The sequence below is a fragment of the Bombina bombina genome, chromosome 4 (assembly GCF_027579735.1).
Source record: "Bombina bombina isolate aBomBom1 chromosome 4, aBomBom1.pri, whole genome shotgun sequence".
NCBI lineage: Eukaryota > Metazoa > Chordata > Amphibia > Anura > Bombinatoridae > Bombina > Bombina bombina.
In genome coordinates this window covers 275,323,632-275,347,353 of record NC_069502.1, presented here as the reverse complement: position 1 = coordinate 275,347,353, position 23,722 = coordinate 275,323,632, and the positions used below count along the sequence as shown (strand labels likewise).

General features: G+C 38.1%; 1 protein-coding gene across 1 annotated transcript in view; it reads left to right on the top strand.

The window, feature by feature from the left end:
• FAM124B (family with sequence similarity 124 member B) overlaps positions 1–23,722 on the top strand; it is a 106,912-nt gene that overhangs the window by 53,130 nt on the left and 30,060 nt on the right. The window contains exon 2 of the mRNA XM_053709972.1: positions 20,869–21,605. Coding sequence (XP_053565947.1) covers positions 20,877–21,605 — 729 coding nt within the window. The 5' untranslated portion in view covers positions 20,869–20,876. The remainder of the gene's footprint in view (positions 1–20,868; positions 21,606–23,722) is intronic.

The window sequence follows — 23,722 nt, the reverse complement described above, 5'->3', positions numbered from 1 at the left end:
CATGCCGACCCGGCTTCTTCACAGATAAAATACTTGTATTGAGAGTCCAGTTTCTTTTTACCGTGGCTGACCGGTGTCTTTGCAAAATACAAGGGGGCATAAAATAGTAGCTCCTTACAGTTTATCAAAACATTTTAGCTATATCTTCATTCCGGCAGGGAGACTTTTTTACGGAGCTTCAGGTCTCTGCTGCCATCCTCACGCATGCAGCAGGCTCCTCCCCAAATGCGGTAGGAGTCTTGACAGGAGAGGGTCTACCTCTCACTTTTTCCAAGACTCGTAATACCGGCATTAGGAAAATCCCATTAAAAAGATAGGATATGCAATTTACGTAAGTGGATTTGCGGTATGCTCGAGTCGCAGAAAAAAAGTGAGCGGTACACCTATACCTGCAAGACTCGTGGGACCTCTCAACTCTGCTTTTTAAGGCTAACGCAAGACTCGTAATCTAGGCAAATGTAATTAAAGTGTATTAATATAGTTGTGTTTGTTATTAAAACTGGGGAATGGGTAATAAAGAAATTATCTATCTTTTTAAGCAATAAAAATTCTGGAGTAGACTGTTCCTTTAAGTCCTCTGAGTTTTCTGTGTGTGTGTGTAATATACTGTATATATATATATATATATATATATATATATATTAATGCAAAGGTTGTTGTTTCTAATCAAATGTTAAAAAGCACCATCCCACTATGGTTGCCAACTTTTCTTGAAAAAAATAAGGGAGACTTAGGAATCGACAACATTTCTATCAAAACTCCAACTGTGAAAACTAAAAGGGCAGCCTCACATTTCCCTCCTAAACTACCTGAGCTAAATATCTAATGAAAGTTTGTGTAACACACAAAAGAAATCATGAAAAAAAGACTGGTGCAGTGGTGGGCCAAGGGTATTTTCTTTCTGGGTGCAGATATATTTTCTCCTGCCCAATATATAAAGCATGGACAAAATGTATTATAATTATTGTTGCACACACGCAGATACACACACAGACATATACCCATAAACACACACACACATACATACACAGATATATACACATACACACATACACATACCCCTAAACACACACACACATACATACACAGATATATACACATACACACATACACACATACACACATACATATGTCCACAAACACACACATACATACACAGACATATACTCACACACACATACATAATCAGAGAGGCAAACAAATACACACACATACGTACACAGACATATACCAACAAACACACACACACATACACAGACACATACTCACACACACATACATAACCAGAGAGGCAAACAAATACACACACATACATACATACACAGACATATACACACACATATACATCACACACATATACATACACAGATATATACACATACACACATACATATCCAGAGATGCACACAAATACACACACAGACATATACCCACAAACACACATACATACACAGACATATACTCACACACATACATACACAGACATATACTCACACACACATACATAACCAGAGAGGCAAACAAATACGCACACATACGTACACAGACATATATCCACACACATACACACATACATATCCAGAGATGCACACAAATACACACACACATACATACACAGACATACCCACTCATACATACGCAGACATATACACACACACATACATAACCAGAGAGGCAAACAAATACACACACACGTACACAGACATATACCCACAAACACACACATACATACACAGGCATATACACATACACATACACACACATACATAACCAGAGATGCACACAGATATATACACAGACATACACACACACACACACACACACATACATACACAGACATATACTCACACACACATACATAACCAGAGAGGCAAACAAATACACACACATACGTACACAGACATAAATCCACACACATACACACATACATATCCAGAGATGCACACAAATACACACACACACACAGACATACCCACAAACACACACAGATATACCCACACACACATACATACACAGACATATACACACACACATACATAACCAGAGAGGCAAGCAAATACACACACACACACACGTACACAGACATATACCCACAAACACACACATACATACGCAGGCAGGCAGGCATATATACATACACACACAGACATATATACACATACATAACTAGAGATGCACACAGATATATACACAGACATATACACACACACACACATACATACATACATATTCATAACCAGGGATGCACACAAATACACACACACATACAAACATAGACCTATACACACACACATACATAACCAGAGAGGCAAACAAATACACACATACATACCCACAAACACACACATACATACATATACAGACATATACACACACATACATAACCAGAGAGGCAAACAAATACACACACATACACAGACATATACCCACAAACACACACATATATACAGACATATACACACACATACATAGCCAGGGATGCACACAAATACACACACATACATACACACACAGACATACACACACAGACATATACCCACAAACACACACATACATACAGACATATACACACACATACATAAAAAGAGATGCACACAAATACACACATACATACACAGACATATGCATAACCAGGGATGTACACAAATACATACACAAACATATACAGATACATAATCAGAGATGCACACAAATACACACACATACATAACCAGGGATGCTCACAAATACACACACACAAACACACACATATATACACAGACATGTACACATACATAACCAGAGATGCACAGAAATACATACACAGACAGCTACATAACCAGAGATGCACACAAATACACACACACACATACATACATACATACACAGACAATTACACGTACATAACCAGAGATGCACACAAATACACACACATACATACACAGACATATACACATACATAACCAGAGATGCACACAAATACACACACACACAAACATACACAGACAATTACACGTACATAACCAGAGATGCAGACAAATACACACACATACATACACAGACATATACACATACATAACCAGAGATGCACACAAATACACACACATACATACACAGACATATACACATACATAACCAGAGATGCACAGAAATACATACACAGACAGCTACATAACCAGAGGTGCACACAAATACACACACATACATAACCAGGGATGCACACAAATACACACACACATACACACACACACACACACACAGACATATACATAACCAGGGATGCACACAAATACACACACACACACATACATTCACAGACAATTACACATACATAACCAGAGAGGCAAACAAATACACACACATACACAGACATATACCCACAAACACACACATATATACAGACATGTACACACACATATATAGCCAGGGATGCACACAAATACACACACAGACATACACACACAGACATATACCCACAAACACACACATACATACAGACATATACACACACATACATAAAAAGAGATGCACACAAATACACACACATGCATAACCAGGGATGCACACAAATACACACATACATACACAGACATATGCATAACCAGGGATGTACACAAATACATACACAAACATATACAGATACATAATCAGAGATGCACACAAATACACACACATACATAACCAGGGATGCTCACAAATACACACACACAAACACACACATATATACACAGACATGTACACATACATAACCAGAGATGCACAGAAATACATACACAGACAGCTACATAACCAGAGATGCACACAAATACACACACACACATACATACATACATACACAGACAATTACACGTACATAACCAGAGATGCACACAAATACACACACATACATACACAGACATATACACATACATAACCAGAGATGCACACAAATACACACACACACAAACATACACAGACAATTACACGTACATAACCAGAGATGCAGACAAATACACACACATACATACACAGACATATACACATACATAACCAGAGATGCACACAAATACACACACATACATACACAGACATATACACATACATAACCAGAGATGCACAGAAATACATACACAGACAGCTACATAACCAGAGGTGCACACAAATACACACACATACATAACCAGGGATGCACACAAATACACACACACATACACACACACACACACACACACAGACATATACATAACCAGGGATGCACACAAATACACACACACACACATACATTCACAGACAATTACACATACATAACCAGAGAGGCAAACAAATACACACACATACACAGACATATACCCACAAACACACACATATATACAGACATGTACACATATATAGCCAGGGATGCACACAAATACACACACATATATACACACACAGACATATACCCACAAACACACAAATACACACATACATACACAGACATATACACATACATAACCAGAGATGCACACAAATACACACACATACATACACAGACATATACACATACATTACCAGAGAGGCAAACAAATACACACACACATACATACACAGTCAGCAAAGAAATATTATCAGCTTGACTACTACACAGACATATACATAACCAGGGATGCACACAAATACACACACACACACACACATACATTCACAGACAATTACACATACATAACCAGAGAGGCAAACAAATACACACACATACACAGACATATACCCACAAACACACACATATATACAGACATGTACACACACATATATAGCCAGGGATGCACACAAATACACACACATATATACACACACAGACATATACCCACAAACACACAAATACACACATACATACACAGACATATACACATACATAGCCAGGGATGCACACAAATACACACACATATATACACACACAGACATATACTCACAAACACACAAATACACACATACATACACAGACATATACACATACATAACCAGAGATGCACACAAATACACACACATACATACACAGACATATACACATACATTACCAGAGATGCACACAAATACACACACATACATAACCAGGGATGCTCACAAATACACACACACAAACACACACATATATACACAGACATGTACACATACATAACCAGAGATGCACAGAAATACATACACATACATACACAGACATATACACATACATAACCAGAGATGCACACAAATACACACACACACAAACATACACAGACAATTACACGTACATAACCAGAGATGCACACAAATACACACACACACAAACATACACAGACAATTACACGTACATAACCAGAGATGCACACAAATACACACACACACATACAAAGAAATATTATCAGCTTGACTACTTCAGTTGCATGGCGAAGTGTTTAGACCTTTTTTCAATGTTTTTCAAAGCTTTTTTTTTAGAATTGTTTGATTTCTTTTAATTTTTTTCATATTGTTTTTAAGAAATATCATTTTTTACCTGTGACATATTTCTATGCTTGCTTATTTTTTTATTAAATATATTTTATTGATTTTACTATTTTCACTGCAGACTGGAATCCCTTTTGGCAGTGACATTGTTTTAGCTCAGGGGTATAAAGCTCAAGTGCTGGAAGCGATTTTGATCGCTTCCAGCAGCTTTCAGAGAATTGCAGCGATGCCTCAATATTGAGGCATCATGCAATACCCTTTTTTAAGCAAACCGATGCAGAAATGGTGCCGATTGTTGGTGGCGTGGGAGGGATACAAGGGAGGCTGGATTGCTGGATTAGTTCCAGGAGTGCGCGTGTGGGGGCTGGAGAGCACGCTACACATATTAAGTGCTGTGTAAGGGAAGGAGGGAGAGGGAGGGGGAATAATTGTTGGGAAAGGGATCTTGGAGGGGGTAGGGTATTGAGGGGGGCAGCTACACTACAGAAAAATGTTTATTTATTTATTTTATTTTTTTTAGCAAACTAAGATGGCTGCAAATAGGTAGAGGGAGAGGGTTAGAGAGCTGTTTGGGAGTTTGGGGGCTAAGGGGGATCCAACACTGCAGAATATATATATATATATATATATATATATATATATATATATATTGTGATGTGGGGGAGGGGTGTGTCAGGTGGGAGGCTGATCTCTATACTAAAGCTAAAATTAACTCTACAAGCTACCTAATTAACCCTTCACTGCTGGGCATAATACTAGTGTCATCAAAACAAAACAATGGGCACGGAGGTAAATGGAATAAAGGCAAGCTTTATTGTGCAACAGCAATATCCCCAGATAGGGCTAAAAACATAGCGGACAGACCAGGCAGTCTTACGCGTTTTGGCTATTCAACACCTTACTCATAGACTGATGTCTGTCCGCTTGAAAAGACCAACCTTTTAAACTTTACACTGCGATCTCATAGGTTGCCTGTAACTTGTATATTTAAAGTCACATACACATATATTTAAAAAAAAAACAACAAATAATAATAATAAGTGTGGTGTGCAGAGGCATTTAGCGGCCTTATAATTACCAAAAACCAATGCCAAAGCCATATATGTCTGCTATTTTTGAACAAAGGGGATTCCAGAGATGCATTTACAACCATTTGTGCCATAATAATTTCAGTGAGAAACCTAAAGTTTGTGAAAAAGCTAACAATATTTTTCATTTGATCCCATTTGGCGGTGAAATGGTGGCATGAATTATACCAAAATGTACCTAGATCAATACTTTGGGTTGTCTACTAAAAACAAATATATACATGTGAAGGGCTATTCAGGGATTCATGACAGATATCAGTTTTACAATGTAACTATTATTAATTTTGAAAAAAAAAAAAAGGTTTGGAAATAGCAGACATACTTGTACCTATTGCCCTATAACTTGCAAAAAAAAGCAAAGAACATGTAAACATTGGGTATTTCTAAACTCAGGACAAAATTTAGAAACTTTTTAGCATGGTTGTTTTTTGTGGTTGTAGATGTCTAACAGATTTTGTGGGTCAAAGTAAGAAAAAGTAACCTAGATTACGAATTTTGCGTTAACAGGGGTGCGGTGCTAATGAGCAGTTTTCCCTCACCGCTCACTTGCAGACAGCGCTGGTATTACGGGTTTTTACAAACCCGGCGTTAGCCACAAAAAAGTGAGCGTAGAGCAAAATTTAGCTCCACATCTCACCTCAGTACCAGCGCTGCTTACGTTAGCGGTGAGCAGGTAAAATGTGCTAGTGCACAATTTCCCCATAGGAATCAATGGGGGAGAACTGGCTCAGAAAAAACCTAACACCTGCAAAAAAGCAGCGTTCAGCCCCTAACGCACCCCCATTGATTCCTATGGGGAAATACTTTAATGTCTACACCTAACACCCTAACATGAACCCCGAGTCTAAACAACCCTAATCTTACACTTATTAATCCCTAATCTGCCGTCCCTGACATCGCTGACACCTGCATTATATTATTAACCCCTAATCTGCCGCTCCGGACATCACCGCCACCTACATTATACTTATGAACCCCTAATCTGCTGCCCCCAACATTGCCGAATCCTACATTATATTTATTAACCCCTAATCTGCCGTCCCCAATGTCACCGCAACCTAACTAAATATATTACCCCCTAATCTGCCGCCCACAACGTCGCCACCACTATATTAAAGTTATTAACTTCTAAACCTAAGTTTAACCCTAACTCCCCCCCTAACTTAAATATAATTTTAATAAATCTAAATAAAATTAATACAATTAACTAAATTATTCCTATTTAAAACTAAATACTTATCTATAAAATAAACCCTAAGATAGCTACAACATAACTAATAGTTACATTGTAGCTAGCTTAGGGTTTATTTTTTATTTTACAGGCAAGTTTGTATTTATTTTAACTAGTTACAGTAGTTATTAAATAGTTATTAACTATTTAATAACTTCCTAGTTAAAATAAATACAAATTTACCTGTAAAATAAAACCTAACCTAAGTTACAATTACACCTAACACTACACTATAATTAAATTAATTCCCTAAACTAAATACAATTAATTACAATTTAAAAAAATTATCTAAAGTACGAAAAAACTAACACTAAATTACAGAAAATAATAAAATAACTACAAGATTTTTAAACTAATTACACCTACTTTAATCCCCCTAACAAAATAAAAAAGCCCCCCAAAATAAAAAAAAGGCCCTACCCTACACTAAACTACAAATAGCCCTAAAAGGGCCTTTTGCGGGGCATTGCCCCAAAGTAATCAGCTCTTTTACCTGTAAAAAAAAAGTACAAATCCCCCCCCAACATTAAACCCCACCACCCACACAACCAACCCTACTCTAAAACCCACCCAATACCCCCTTAAAAAAACCTAATACTAACCCCTTGAAGATCACCCTACCATGAGACGTCTTCACCTAACCGGGCAGAAGTGGTCCTCCAGACGGGCAGAAGTCTTCATCCAACTGGGCAGAAGTGGTCCTCCAGACGGGCAGAAGTGTTCATCCAGACGGCATCTTCTATCTTCATCCATCCGGTGCGGAACAGCTCCATCTTCAAGACATCCGACGCGTAGCATCCTTTTCTTTCATCGTCTGAAGAAAGAAGACGATGCTCCACGTCGGATGTCTTGAAGATGGGGCTGCTCCGTGCCGGATGGATGAAGATAGAAGATGCCGTCTGGATGAAGACTTCTACCCGTCTGGAGGACCACTTCTGCCGGTTGGGTGAAGACGTCTCATGGTAGGGTGATCTTCAAGGGGTTAGTGTTAGTTTTTTTTAAGGGGGGATTGGGTGGGTTTTAGAGTAGGGTTGGTTGTGTGGGTGGTGGGTTTTAATGTTGGGGGGGATTTGTACTTTTTTTCACAGGTAAAAGAGCTAATTACTTTGGGGCAATGCCCCACAAAAGGCCCTTTTAAGGGTTATTTGTAATTTAGTGTAGGGTAGGGCTTTTTTTATTTTGGGGGGCATTTTATTTTGTTAGGGGGATTAGAGTAGGTGTAATTAGTTTAAAAATCTTGTAATTATTTTATTATTTTCTGTAATTTAGTGTTTTTTTTGTACTTTAGATATTTTTTTTAAATTGTAATTAATTGTATTTAGTTTATTTAATTAATTTAATTATAGTGTAGTGTTAGGTATAATTGTACATAGGTTAGGTTTTATTTTACAGGTAAATTTGTCTTTATTTTAACTAGGTAGTTATTAAATAGTTTATAACTATTTAATAACTATTGTACCTAGTTAAAATAAATAGAAAGTTGCCTGTAAAATAAAAATAAACCCTAAGATAGATACAATGTAACTATTAGTTATATTGTAGCTAGCGTAGGTTTTATTTTATAGGTAAGTATTTCGTTTTAAATAGGAATAATTTAGTTAATTGTATTAATTTTATTTAGATTTATTTAAATTATATTTAAGTTAGGGGGTGTTAGGGTTAGACTTAGGTTTAGGGGTTAATACATTTAATATAGTGGCGGCGACATTGGGGGTGGCAGATTAGGGGTTAATAAATGTAGGTAGGTGTCGGCGATGTTAGGGCAGGCAGATTAGGAGTTAATAATATTTAAATAGTGTTTGCGAGGCGGGAGGGCGGCGGTTTATGGGTAAATATGTTTATTATAGTGGTGGCGATGTCCGGTTCTGCAGATTAGGGGTTAAAAATGTTATTTTAGTGTTTGCGATGTGGGGGGGGGGGGGCCTCGGTTTAGAGGTTAATAGGTAGCTTATGGGTGTTAGTGTACTTTTTAGTACTTTAGTTAAGAGTTTTCTGCTACGGCGTTGTAGTGTAAAACTCTTAACTACTGACTTTTAAATGCGGTACCAGTCTTGACAGGAGAGGTTTACCGCTCACTTTTGGTCAGACTCGTAATACCGGCGCTATGCAAGTCCCATTGAAAATATAGGATACGCAATTGACGTAAATGGATTTGCGGTATTTCCGAGTCTGGCCAAAAAAGTGAGCGGTACACCTGTACCTGCAAGACTCGTAATTCCAGCGGGCGTTAAAAAGCAGCGTTAGGACCTCTTAACGCTGCTTTTTAACGCACAACTCGTAATCTAGCCAAATGTGTGTTTTTTTATAGTAAATTATAAGATATGATGGAAATAATGGTATCTTTAGAAAGTCCATTTAATGGCGAGAAAAACGGTATATAATATGTGTGGGTACAGTAAGTGAATAAGAGGAAAATTACAGCTAAACACTGCAGAAATGTAAACATAGCCCTGGTCCTTAACAGTAAGAAGATAATCTAAAATGGAAATAGGACAGACGCTATTGCTAGCTAGGATATAAACTACAAATATAGTAGGAATGTCTACAAAGTTCTAAATTGTGTATACAAACTATGGATAAAATATCTTGTTAGCATAAAATATATTTAATAATAAGGCCTTTGCCCCAAAAATAATTAAGACAATCAAGATGCTATAAAATGACTAAAACAGCAAGAGTTAAAAATCCATTGGTGTCTAAAATTGTACTGTGAAGGGATGTCTCCCTTTAGGTACAATTCAATCAGATCAAACTGTTTGATGTGGGTGTATTCTAACAATGTAAAAAGCGGAAAGGTACCTTACTCTACTGGATTGTTAAGTCTGTGGCTCTCCAGGTAGTCAGAACCGTCTTATGAGGAGGGCAATATGCACACTTCTGATTGGCTCCAGGGTTGCCTGTCGGGTGTGAAACTCCTCACTAGCAGATTCCCTTTATTGCAGATCAAAAGGCTCCCTTGAAAAATACCCCAAAAGGTACTAAGGTGTTGTTCGAAGTCCTAGTATGTTGGAGATCTTTGTAGTATGCGGTATTGGAGATCCGATCCGTGTATCACCGGTCCTTTCGTATCCCTGATAGGCGCTATTTTTGCTGGATACTCCTTGGTACTGATATCGGGTACTCTTAAGCTGAGAAACTATAGTCCAAAGCAGGGGCTGGAGTGTAGCTATTTAGTGTGCTTTTTACCTTTACAGTAAGAAAAATGGTCTGGTCACTAAGGGGTTAACTGAGTAAGTGCTCCGAGACTGGATATACTACGAACTTGAAGTGACATTTATCCAAGTAGTAGTGCATGGTGGGAGTTGTAGCCCACAATAGACATACACAGTTGCCTATATTTATCTAGTGAGTGCCGAGGGAAGTGATCATTCTGGAAGTGTATAGCAACATAAAAAGTGACATTTATCCAAGCAGTTCATCATGGGAGTCTACACTGGACACTTGTCTTTATATTTATCTTGTGAGTGCCTATATAGAGCATCAACTAGTTACACCTCTTAGAACCCTAAAAAACAAACAAATCACAGCCCAAATTAATAGTTTACCTATTAAAAAAGGGAGGGTCAGATTAAACTATTGTGAGGGCCACATATGGCCCAGGGGCTGGTAATTTGAGACCACAGTTTTAGCTATTTAAAAATATGCTGACCGAAACAGCAGCGTAATGGGATAGTATTGCCTTATATTATGACCTCCTACCTGGGGCACGATCAAATATACGGCACAGGTTTCGGCGCAAGCGTGGGAACCTGCGCCGTCCGTAATTTCACCTTGCACATCGGGGTATTACATAAACCCCGCCGGCAGTTTCTAAAGTGCCGTAAGTCTGATAAACTAGCGATATCCAGAAATGAGCGTAAAGACAAATTTCTGGAGTCGCCAGTGACTTACGGCACTTTAGAAATTACCGGCGCCTAAGAAAAGTAAAGAAAATAACAAATCTCCTGTAAAAGCCTAACACGCCTCCCAAAAATAAGCCTGACACGTAAAACCCCTATATCCGCAATCCCCCCCTCTCATTACTAATATTAAATGTATTAACCCCTAGACCGACAACCTCCCACAACGTAATATGCCTATTTAAACTATTAACCCCTATATCCGCCAACCCCAACATCGCAAACTACCTCTTAAAATGATTAACCCTTAATCCGCCATTAACCCACAACGCAATAAACCTATTCAAGTATTAACCCCTAAACCGCCATAGCCCACATAGCCTATTAAATGTATTAACCCCTAATCTCCCGTCGCCAACGTCGCCACCACTATAATAAAGTTATTAACCCCTAAACCTAAGTCTAACTCTAACCCTAACACCCCCCCTAACTTAAATATTATTTAAATAAATCTAAATATAAATACTATTATTAACTAAATTATTCATATTTAAAACTAAATACTTACCTATAAAATAAACCCTAAGATAGCTACAATATAATTAACAATTACATTGTAGCTATTTTAGGATTTTTTTTTATTTTACAGGCAACTTTGTATTTATTTTAACTAGGTACAATAGTTATTAAATAGTTATTAACTATTTAATAGCTACCTAGTTAAAATAAATACAAATATACCTGTAAAATAAATCCTAACCTAAGTTACAATTACACAAACACTACACTATCATTAAATAAATTAAATTAATTAACTACAATTGCCTAAAATTAAATACAATTAAACTAAAGTACAAAAAAACAAACACTAAATTACAGAAAATAAAAAAAAACAATTACAAGACGTTTAAACTAATTACACCTAATCTAAGCCCCCTAATAAAATAAAAAAGCCCCCCAAAATAATAAAAATCCCTACCCTACACTAAATTACAAATAGCCCTTAAAAGGGCTTTTTGCAGGGCATTGCCCCAAAGTAATCAGCTCTTTTACCTGTAAAAAAAGAAATACAACCCCCCCAACATTAAAACCCACCACCCACACACCCAACCTTACTCTAAAACCCACCCAATCCCCCCTTAAAAAAAACTAACACTAACCCCTTGAAGATCACCCTACCTTGAGCTTTCTTCACCCAGCCGGGCACAAGTGGACCTCCAGAGGGGCAGAAGTCTTCATCTGATCCGGGCAGAAGAGGACCTGCAGACGGGCAGAAGGCTTCATCCAGGCGGTATCTTCTATCTTCATCCATCCGGAGGAAGCGGGTCCATCTTCAATCCATCCGACGCAGAGCATTCTCTTCCAATGACGTCCTAAAGAAGAATGAAGGTTCCTTTAAATGACGTCATCCAAGATGGCATCCCTTGAATTCCGATTGGCTGATAGGATTCTATCAGCCAATCGGAATTAAGGTAGGAAAAATCCTATTGGCTGATGCAATCAGCCAATAGGATTGAGCTTGCATTCTATTGGCTGATTGGAACAGCCAATAGAATGCGAGCTCAATCCTATTGGCTGATTGTATCAGCCAATAGGATTGAACTTCAATCCTATTGGCTGAATGCATCAGCCAATAGGATTTTTCCTACCTTAATTCCGATTGGCTGATAGAATCCTATCAGCCAATCGGAATTCAAGGGATGGCATCTTGGATGACGTCATTTAAAGGAACCTTCATTCTTCATTAGGACGTCGATGGAAGAGGATGCTCCACGTTGGATGGACGCGTTAGGTATTAGTTCATTTTTGCAGGTATTTTCGGGCGTTACGGTGCTCCCATACTCAGCACAAGGCCTGCTACGGCTGCCTTTTATGGCGAGGTAAAAATGGAGTAAGATTTCTCCATTTTCGCCATGTAAGGCCTTGCGCTGGATATTGGATACCGATTTACGACACGGTCCCATGTTAGCCTATGGGAGTAATAATTGCGAGCGACGGGTGAAATATATGCACGTAACTTGTATGCTACGCTGTATATGTAATACCAAAATCGCGTAAAATCTGGCGTCACCGGCTTTTGAGGGCGACGCTGCATATGTAATGGAGGCCCTAGTAAATAATCAGCACCTGTGTAACAAACTTTTCCTCCTGTTTAAATATCGTTAAAAAGGGAGAGCCTGTCTTCTGAAGGATGATCAATATGCCCAGCCCAGAATAAGGGTCACAGACAGTTCTCTTTCAGGTTCCTTAAGAAAAAAAAAAAAAGCAGAGAACTGTAACTGAGAACTGATCTGACTTTCCCCAGTGCTGGCTACTTATGAGAGGCTTGGTTTTTCATACATGAACACTCGTGTATATGTGCTGAGGTGTGAAACAGCTAAAAAGCCAAGTGCAGCACAATAAGAAAATACTATTAAAAAGCAAACTGCAAGACAAGTAGCACAAATCAATACAGTAAAGTGTTGAAGAAAAAAAAATACAACTGGGCCAAATTCAAAAGGTTATTATTGTACAATTAAGCAGGATTACAACAGAGTGACAACGTGTCATCACTTTACAGTAACACAAGCTGGCGTGTAAAATCAGATAAGAACAGTGTCTCTTTTATAGCCCATATGCTGTGCTTTAGGCAAATCCAGAATCTTCACACGTAGGCAACTCTTGGTCTTTGTATCTCGTTTATACAGACTTGGGTGGTTTTTACTTAGCTAGAAGTTTATATTTTTGCAAGCACAACAAAATAACTTAACTGACAAGAAAGTGTATTGTTCTTAAAGCTATAAGCATCAATTTAATATAAAGCATAGGGTAAAATGGAGTTTTGATGAATATTTTTCTCTAACATTTCTCACCCTTTTGGTAATTTTATTATCACGTATATTTATCTATTACCTTGCGTTTATTATCTCACCTTTATTACTTTGTGTTTCTCATTTGACTAACAGCCTGCCTACCTGGAAATTACCCCTCCGACCATATATCACTGAGTATACAGATAAGCTGCATAGACAGTGGGATGCCAGGCATCCATTCCAGACTGCCTACATAGTGACCATTTCCTCTAAGCATTCACACATCTTTATTGGTAACACACAAACACAAAATATGCAATCTCTATCTATTCAGATGACAACAGCAGCCAGAACTTCATCCCATCACAGGCCTAGGTCCAAATCCTGTAGAAGGCCCAAAGCTGATGAGGTGCAATTGTGGGACCCCCTCGCAGAGATGAGATCTTCCACCTGTCTCCTAAAATGACTGGAGGGTCTGCAGGGGAGGCAGGTAGCTGATCTAGGTTATCAGACAGTCATCTCTGTGGCTGTTGTATCATCTCCCTAAACAATAGGTATCTTCATCTTTTTGCTGGAATGAGAAACAAAAATCATTAACAATTTCAAGACAATTAGGCACATCAAAATTAATTCTATCACTACCACTATGGATTTTAAAAGATTTGTAAGAATATTGTTAAACCAGGTTTCAATGGATCCCATCCAGGAGAATGGGTTCCATCCCTGCTTAGATATATCTCTAGATTTTTATTGTAACTCTTTTACTTTGTTCATGTGTGCCTCTATGGGGTCATGGGAATCCTCCACCCAGGTGCAACATTCTGAGCCAATAATAGCATATAATCCCCTCAATAGCAAGTAGGTAATCAAGAGCAATCCTATCCTGAAGAGCCACCTTCCTAACTTGGGTTAACTCTTCATTAAGGGCATGTATAGAACTTGTAGTCTCATTAATAATCCCATCCATGATACTAGCGTATTAATTCATTCTATTTGCTAGCTCAATTCCCCAACCTGTCCAGGCAGAGAACCACATCCAGGCTTTATCTGCAGATGAGGATAATTCTCGCTTATACCTTGTTTCCCCTAGGGATGTTTCAAACGCTTAAATATTTGAGCGTGATCTAATGGCTGGTACAACTCTTCCTATGGTACAATTACCCCATGCTCCCATGGGACGCCATGAGTAGTCGTTATTGCCACAAATATAATAGAGTCCTTGTTTCAAGACCCTTGGAATCATCTAACCATGTTTTCCCAGCCATAGTTAAAACCATACCATATTGTGATATAACTGAGTTTGACAGCTCCAGTCATCATTGTTTGTCTGCTCAGGACAGGCATACCTGGGGGCACACAAAGCTTTTAACGTTGAACAAAAACATACACTGTTACAATCAGCATTTACTGTATCACATGGCGCTTTGTTAGGTGCCATGTTAAATGTTAAGGTAGCATTTCTACAATCTGTTTCCCCCACGTATACCTTAGGCAAACTGACTGCAACCCTTTATGTTGGCTATGTGATTGACATACATTGGCCCTAGACACATTGTAGGTGTAGAAATTATACCAGCACATTCTAAGTATGTACCTTGGTCTGAGACAGCATTATGAACAGAGTGATTTATATATATTTGAACATCATAGCTGTAATCTGTCACATTTAAATCATTCATTGATATTGGTACACCTATTAAAGAAATTCCTTTATGATTGGCTGGAACATGAGAGTATATCTAGCAGTCTGTGGCATTCAGTTGCTTGGCAGTTTGTTGGTGTAAAAGCCAGATGGAATTTGTCATTTTGTCACCCTTCACTGGTGCATAGAGGTATAAGACACAAAGAAAAGGAAAAAGAGAAAAGTAGGACAGTGTATGCATTTTGGTAGTTTGTTAACCCTCTTCGTCCCTCACCCTTTTGACACAGATTCTTATCACCGACCTGGAAGGCGTGCATCAAGTTTTGTTTTCCTTCCACTTTGACTGAGGTGGGTGTGGTCAGTAACACCTGGTATGGGCCGTCAAATCAGTGCTCTAGGTATCTCCTCACGTATCTTCTTATCACCACCCAGTCTCCATCCAGGGTGCAGGTGGTGAGTTCCAGTTATTTCTTCTGGATCTGATAATGAAGAGAAAACTTTTCTATGCAAATTAGTCAGTTGCTCATGCAACTGGACAACATAATCAGTTAGAGAAGCATACTGCCCATGTAATTCTTGTGGTAAAAAAGGCCTGTTAGTGGTGGTCTACCAAACAAAATTTTTGGGTGTGTCTTACTGCAAAGAGGGCTGCAACCCTTTTATCATTTCCGCAAACACTTGCCCAGTAAAATGAGTCCCTCGATCAGATTCTACTGTTTCAGGTAGACCATATCTGCACAAGATTTCAGTTATCAGTTTTTTGGCTGTTACACCTGCCGTTGCCTTGGCAACTGGCCAGGCCTCTACCCAAGAGGAAAACATGTCTACACACACCAAAACATACTCATACACACCACATTTGGGCAGCTGAATGTAGTCTATTTGCAGTCTTTAGAATAGGTAGTCAGGCTTTACAAGGTGTTTCATCTCAACCTTTGTTAATTTACCTGGATTGTATTTAGCACATATCATGCATTTCTTGCACCATTCAGTTGCAAATTGTGAGACACCTGGTGCAAAACAAAATTTATTAACACTAGCAATCATTCCCCCTTTGGAAACATGGGAAGGAAGATGAGATAGACTGGCTAAAATGGGACATAGCACTGGAGGTGCACATAATCTACCATGCCCATGTTTCCAAATCTCATTTTCCAATTTGCAACCAGCATTTTTCCACCACTTGCTCTGAGAACCTGTTTGGTTTTGGAGGGTTTTTAAACCATCCATTGTCAAATTCTCCACAGTTTCAGAGGACTGTTGGAGTATCATGAGAGCTGCCTTCTTGGCTGCTTCATCTACCCTATTATTATCCATAGTAATAAGATCTATTGCTCGCTGATGTGCCTGTCATTTCATAACAGCTACAGCTCTGGATAGCTTCACCTTTTGTAGCAAATCCTGTATGAGGTCTGCATGTTTTAAAATTTTTCCACTAGAGATCAGGAAACCTCTATGTGCCCACAGGAAGCCAAAATCATGAAGGATTCCATAAGCATAATGGGAGTCTGTATATATGTTTACAGTTTCCTTTCTACCAATTCACATGCCTTGGTCAGGGCAAGCAACTCAGCGCTTTGTGCTGAATGTATGCCAGGATCAAGGGGCTCAGAGTACAGAATGGAGGTGTCATCCGCTATGGCAAAGACCCTCTGGTCTCTGCAGTCTAGACCCATCTACATAGAGAGTCATTTCAGCATATAGGATGGGGTCATCCAGGATAGGACTGGGAGGAACAAAGTATAACTCTATTTCCTGCTCACAGTCGTGTCCTGAGTGCTGTTCCCAATTTTCATCATGAAGTGGCAAAAGGGTAGCTGGATTTAAAACATTGTACCTGAGAATGACAATGCTGGATGGTACCAGCAAGGAAATTTCATATTTAGTTAGTCTGGCTGCAGAGAGGTGTCTGGTTGTCAGGCTGTGGAGCACTGCTTATACAGCATGAGGGACTATAAGTAAGAGGACCCTATTGTTCTCAGACACAAATGTTTTCTATTTTCTGAGTTTGTCAAGTAAACTGTTACTAACATTGTCTGCACAGCAAAGAGACAACGGAAGGTTAAGTTTGGGTTGGTGCAGAGTTTCTTACTAGTCTGCCGTGGTCTGTCAGTACAAAGCATCTGGGTACCCCCTGTGCTCAGCCTTTGTTATCCCAGTCCCATGAGATAACAAAAATTCATTAGTATTAGAAAATGTTTAACATCTTCAGTATAATAGAATTTTTTTTAATCTCATATGGTGAGGGATAGAGGTGTACAATGAGGCCACATCAACAGTCACAAATCTATATGTGGATTTCCATTTTATGGACTGCATAGTGCGCAACACTTGTGTGGAATCCTTTAAATAACTTGTGAGTTCACCTACTAGGGGTTGCAAAAAAAACATCAACCATCTCAGAGGTGGGCTCCAATAAGGAACCCACCCCTGAGATGATAGGCCTTCCAGGGGGATGTGTCTCATCCTTATGCAGTTTCGGAAGGAAGTAAAAAATGGGAACATTAGGATTCTGAGACAAAAATTGCTCCATCTTGGAATCTGATATTAACCCTATTTGTTTACCTAGGTGTAATATCTTTTCTAGTTTTTGTCTGAATTTTACTGTTGGATTTGTGTCCAACTTCTCATAAACGTCTACGTTCCTAAGTTGCCGCTTGGCCTCAAAAATATAGTATTACCTATCCATGACAACAATGTTGCCACTTTTGTCTGAAGCTTTTATCACTATATTTGAGTTCTCTTTCAAGGACGTAAGGGCTTTAAAGTGATTCCCACTAAAGTTATTCTGAAACTTACTATATTTGTTGGTTTTAATGTTTGATTCCTCTTTGTCAGCTAAGGTTTTAAATTTTTGTTCTAGACCATTGGAAGCAAGTCCAAATGGACAACAATTCTTTCAGAGATTGATTCACCTATGGACTGATAAGTTATATCATTTTGTATATTTTATCACACTATATATACACTATATTTTTGTTGTATTTTGTAATCTGTTGACATTATAGGAGTGATCTAGCACTATATATATTCTGTATATATTAGCGCCCCCTTGAATGGTGACAGAGTATTGTCATCAGGTTGGTTAAATTTTTGTTCTATAGTTCTCTGAAACACATCTATGTTCTTACCTCTAGTGTGTACAGGGTAGTAATTCTACTCTTAATTTTTACATCAAGGAGAGGAGCCTCATGTTCGCTATCCTCCCCCCTATTCTCTTCCATTAACAATACTAAATCAGTAAGTGCACATTGATCTTTAAAAAGGTTAACCCCCACCCCTTCAACCTCTGCAGCAATCCTGGCAGCACTCATATGTCTATTTCCCAAAGACAACCTCTGGATATGAAACTGAGCACGTGCACTCAACTTCTTTGTTCGACCATGGTGAGCCCTGTTCTGAGTGGAACCTGTCCTGTGAAACAGCTGTATGGTCTTGCCCACCGTGCTGCAGCTCCGTTTCAGAGCAATCTTCTTATAGCCTAGGCCATCTTTATGTAGAGCAACTATTATTTTTTTAAGATACTCAGAGAGAATGAGGTGTCATGTTGAACTTCAAGTGACCAGTATGAGAGAGTGTGAGAGCGAAAACACCAAATTTAACACACCTGCTCCCCATTCACACCTGAGACCTTGTAACACTAACGAGTCACATGACACCAGGGTGGGAAAATGTCTAATTGGGCCCAATTTGGACATTTCCACTAAGGGGTGTACTCACTTTTGTTGCCAACAGTTTAGACAATAAGGGCTGTGTGTTGAGTTATTTTGAGGGGACAGCAAATGTACACTGTTATACAGGCTGTAGACTCACTATTTTATATTGTAGCAAAGTGTAATTTCTTGTTGTTACATGAAAAGATATAATAAAATATTTACAAAAATGTTAGGGGTGTACTCACTTTTGTGAGATACTGTATATACACATTTAAAGTCATAAATACATATATAGCCAAGTAGCTAAAAATATATTCATATTAATAAAAATATTAATAAAAATATATTCATATTAATAAAAATATTAATAAAAATATATTCATATTAAATAATGTGCTATACTGTGTATTTCCTGTAAATGTTTCACATTCAAATGTTCTGCACATGGAGGAATATGTTCTATGTATTTTTAAATATATGTTCCTATATATATCTATATACTTATATTTAAGTATGTGTGTGTGTGTATATATATATATGTATAGTCAGTCTCCCTCTTATTTATAAAACAAATACAAAGTTTGGTTTAGCATACCTTACAAAAAGTTTATATACACATCTTTGGGAGTGCTGCCAATGTGATCAAATAGTTACACAAAACAGAAGGTATTGGCGCACATTAATTTGCAAATAAACAACACATTTTTAAATGCTAAAAAAAAATATAATAAATATATATTTGTGCAAAAATCCATCAGATATAAATTTAGATATTTATTTAAGAATAAATAGAACATATTCTGCTATATGCAGAACACTGGATTATTAAATATGCAATATTATCTTCTTATGTTGCACTTTTAAATAACCGTAATTGTGTTTGCGAGGCTTGTGGGTGGTAGTTTTTTTCCCAACTTTTTCAGCTCCATTGAAGTCTATGGGGGAATGTTAGAGTGCATCCTTCTTACTTTCATCTTGTAGTACGAGTGCGAATCTCTGAGCGCAAAAAATTACTTCTAGTGGTTTTTAACTCTCAAACACAAGCGCAAACTACCACTCCACTCGTAATCAGGCCCAAAGGTGGGGCAAAAAAGTATTGAAGTAGTTATTTAAAATAAAGAATAACTAATATTAAAGCATGTCTTATTTTTTTTCAAATGAAGAATAACTAATATTAAAGCATGTTTTGTTTTTCCTCAAAGGCTTTTTAATGGAGAAAAGACAAATAGTGTTGCCTCTCACTGTTCACCTACTCGCCAGTACAGGCGACTCGCTGACAGTGCAACAAGCTGTTGACCAGCTTCTACATGTGCTATGTCCCAATGTACTACTGTTTCTGGTTTCAGAACGAACTGTACCAGTTATGTCATATGGATGTCATAAGAAAAAGTTTGAATTTCCAGGAGTTTCTGTGACACTCTTTCTCCATGAAGACTTGGGGGAGGAAAGGATAAGTCGTATTTATGACTATTTCCAGCTATCCCCTTGGAATCACATCAACACAGAAATGAAACAGAGAAGAATCAGTGACTTTAATCAAGCTCCTGATGATTTTTATAGTATAGATACACACATGCCTGTTTGGGGAATAAGACAGGTTCATTATGGAACAGAAATTGTGAGACTTACCCTGTACTGTAGCTTTGACAATTATGATGAAGCCGTGAGCCTTTATGAAACGATCTTGCAGATGGAAGCAGCTAGCCAGAAAACTGGATTTTGCTTCTTTGTATTGTATTCCACAAAGGATATATCTATCCAGCTATCCTTGAAACAACTTCCTCCAGGGATTTCTGCAGAAGTTAAAGATGCATGCGCCCTACAGTTCATGGTTCATGCTATAGGCCAGTTGGTTCCGTTGTTGCCATATCCTTGTGTGCCAATCAGTGACACAAGATGGCAAACTCAAGATTATGATGGCAATAAGATCTTGCTGCTGGTAAGTTGTTACACTCTATGATTAAAATAATTCTGAAAAAATGAGTTGGTATGTCAAAAGATGCACATTTGAACCCAGAGAGCACAATCAGAGATCTATCTGTAAAGCTGTAATTATTATTATAAGCACAGGTAACAATAACCTTTACCCAAAATGCTTAGGACCAGAAAAGGTTTGGATTTTGGAATACTTTGGGTTTCTGAATATTTGTATATTTGCTTGGAGAAGGGGATAAGACTAAGTGTAAACAATATCTTATGTCATCTAGGCAATATTTGCATGTCATAATACAACTTATTCATGCAACCTAAAGGTAGTTTTATATCATTTTTAATACTTTTGTATACATAGTACCCTCAGAAATACAGTACAGCACTTTTCAGAAAGGTAATAGTTGTTTCTTTAAATAAATATACACTAGCATTTGCATTTTAGAACACTAAAAATAAATAAACAGGCAGAGAAAATTGGGATTACTAGAGGAGAAAAATAGTAAACTTTTATTTTATTTTTAAGAATATGTTAATGAAAAAGTCTGAATTTTGGAATAACTGTGGATTTTGGAATTCTGGATTTGGGGATTTATACCTTTATCACTAATCCTTTCTCATGGAAAAACAAACTACTTTAATTAGAGTGGAAGCACTTATGCTAAATCAAAGTTAACATAAAAAGAAACAGATTGTGTAAAAATCAGCAAACAACTTACTTGTTTTCTTGCAAAATGAGCAGTTAGAAATTCTTAGTGCAGCCACTGCCCTCAAGAAGATGAGGGGAACTGTCATGTTGGTAATTTGTGTTGCATTATGTTCTCTACTGAACATGGGCCAAACTAACTGCCTGTTTCTTTTGCTTTCACTAAACTCTAAGGCCCCTATTTATCAAGCCGTCAACCTCAAATACGCTGGAATTCCGCAGCGTAATTGTGGAAAGCTTGATTCGCCTTATTTATCAAAGGCTACAGACCGGCAAAAGTAGAAATCTGTGACGTAACATACAATCCGCCGGTCTCAGTCCGACACAGATCGATGGTTACATCACTACAGATGTTCCGAATGCAAATTCGGCACTATCTGACTACTTTTGCTAGTTAACAAATAACTAGCAGATACGCTCGCCACTATTCCGGCCCAGCGTACCTGGTTTTCAATCCGCCCCCCTGGAGGCGGCGGATGCCATAGGAATCAATGAGAGTCTGAAAGCAGCGAAAGCTCATGTTCGCTGCTGCCCGATATCCCATTGATTCCTAAGGGAGAATAAAAGTTATGTTTACACCTAACACCCTAACATAACCCCCAAGTCTAAACAACCCTAATCTGCCGCCCCCTACACTGCCGCCACCTACATTATACTTATTAACCCTAATCTGCCGAGCCGCCACCGCCTCCACCTACATTATACATATTAACCCCTAATCTACCGCTCCGACACTGCTGACACCTAAATTATACTTATTAACCCCTATTCTGCCGCCCCGATACAGCTGCCACCTACATTATGTTTTTAACCCCTAATCTGCTGCCCCGGCACCGCCGCCACCTACATTATGTTATTAACCCCTAATCTGCCGCTTCCGACACCGCCGCCACCTACATTATGTTATTAACCCCTAATCTGCCGCTTCCAACACCGCCGCCACCTATATAAAGTTATTAACCCCTATCCCGCTGCAACTAAATAAAGTTATTAACTCCTAAACCCCTGGCCTCCTACATCACTAGCACTTACTAAACCTATTAACCCCTAAACCTAATAACCCGCTAACTTTACATTAAATATTAACTCATCCCTATCTTATAATAAATTTAAACTTACCTTTAGATTTAAATTATACTATATTAAACTATTAATTAAGTAGTATTTTTATTGAGGAAATATACATTACAATTGTGCAATTGTCATACATGAAAATAAAGAAAAATACAGATCATACTGTGTCATTTTTTCAGATGTTGAGCAATATTGCTCATTTTTGTCCCTAATTTTAGGGGGAAAAAAATACAAAAAAAATACAACCACTGTACGAGCAACTCGTACATCGAATTCAAATACACTGAAATGAAGAAAGCAGCCAATATAATCTTGACGTTAAAACTTATATAGGAAAGATACCATTA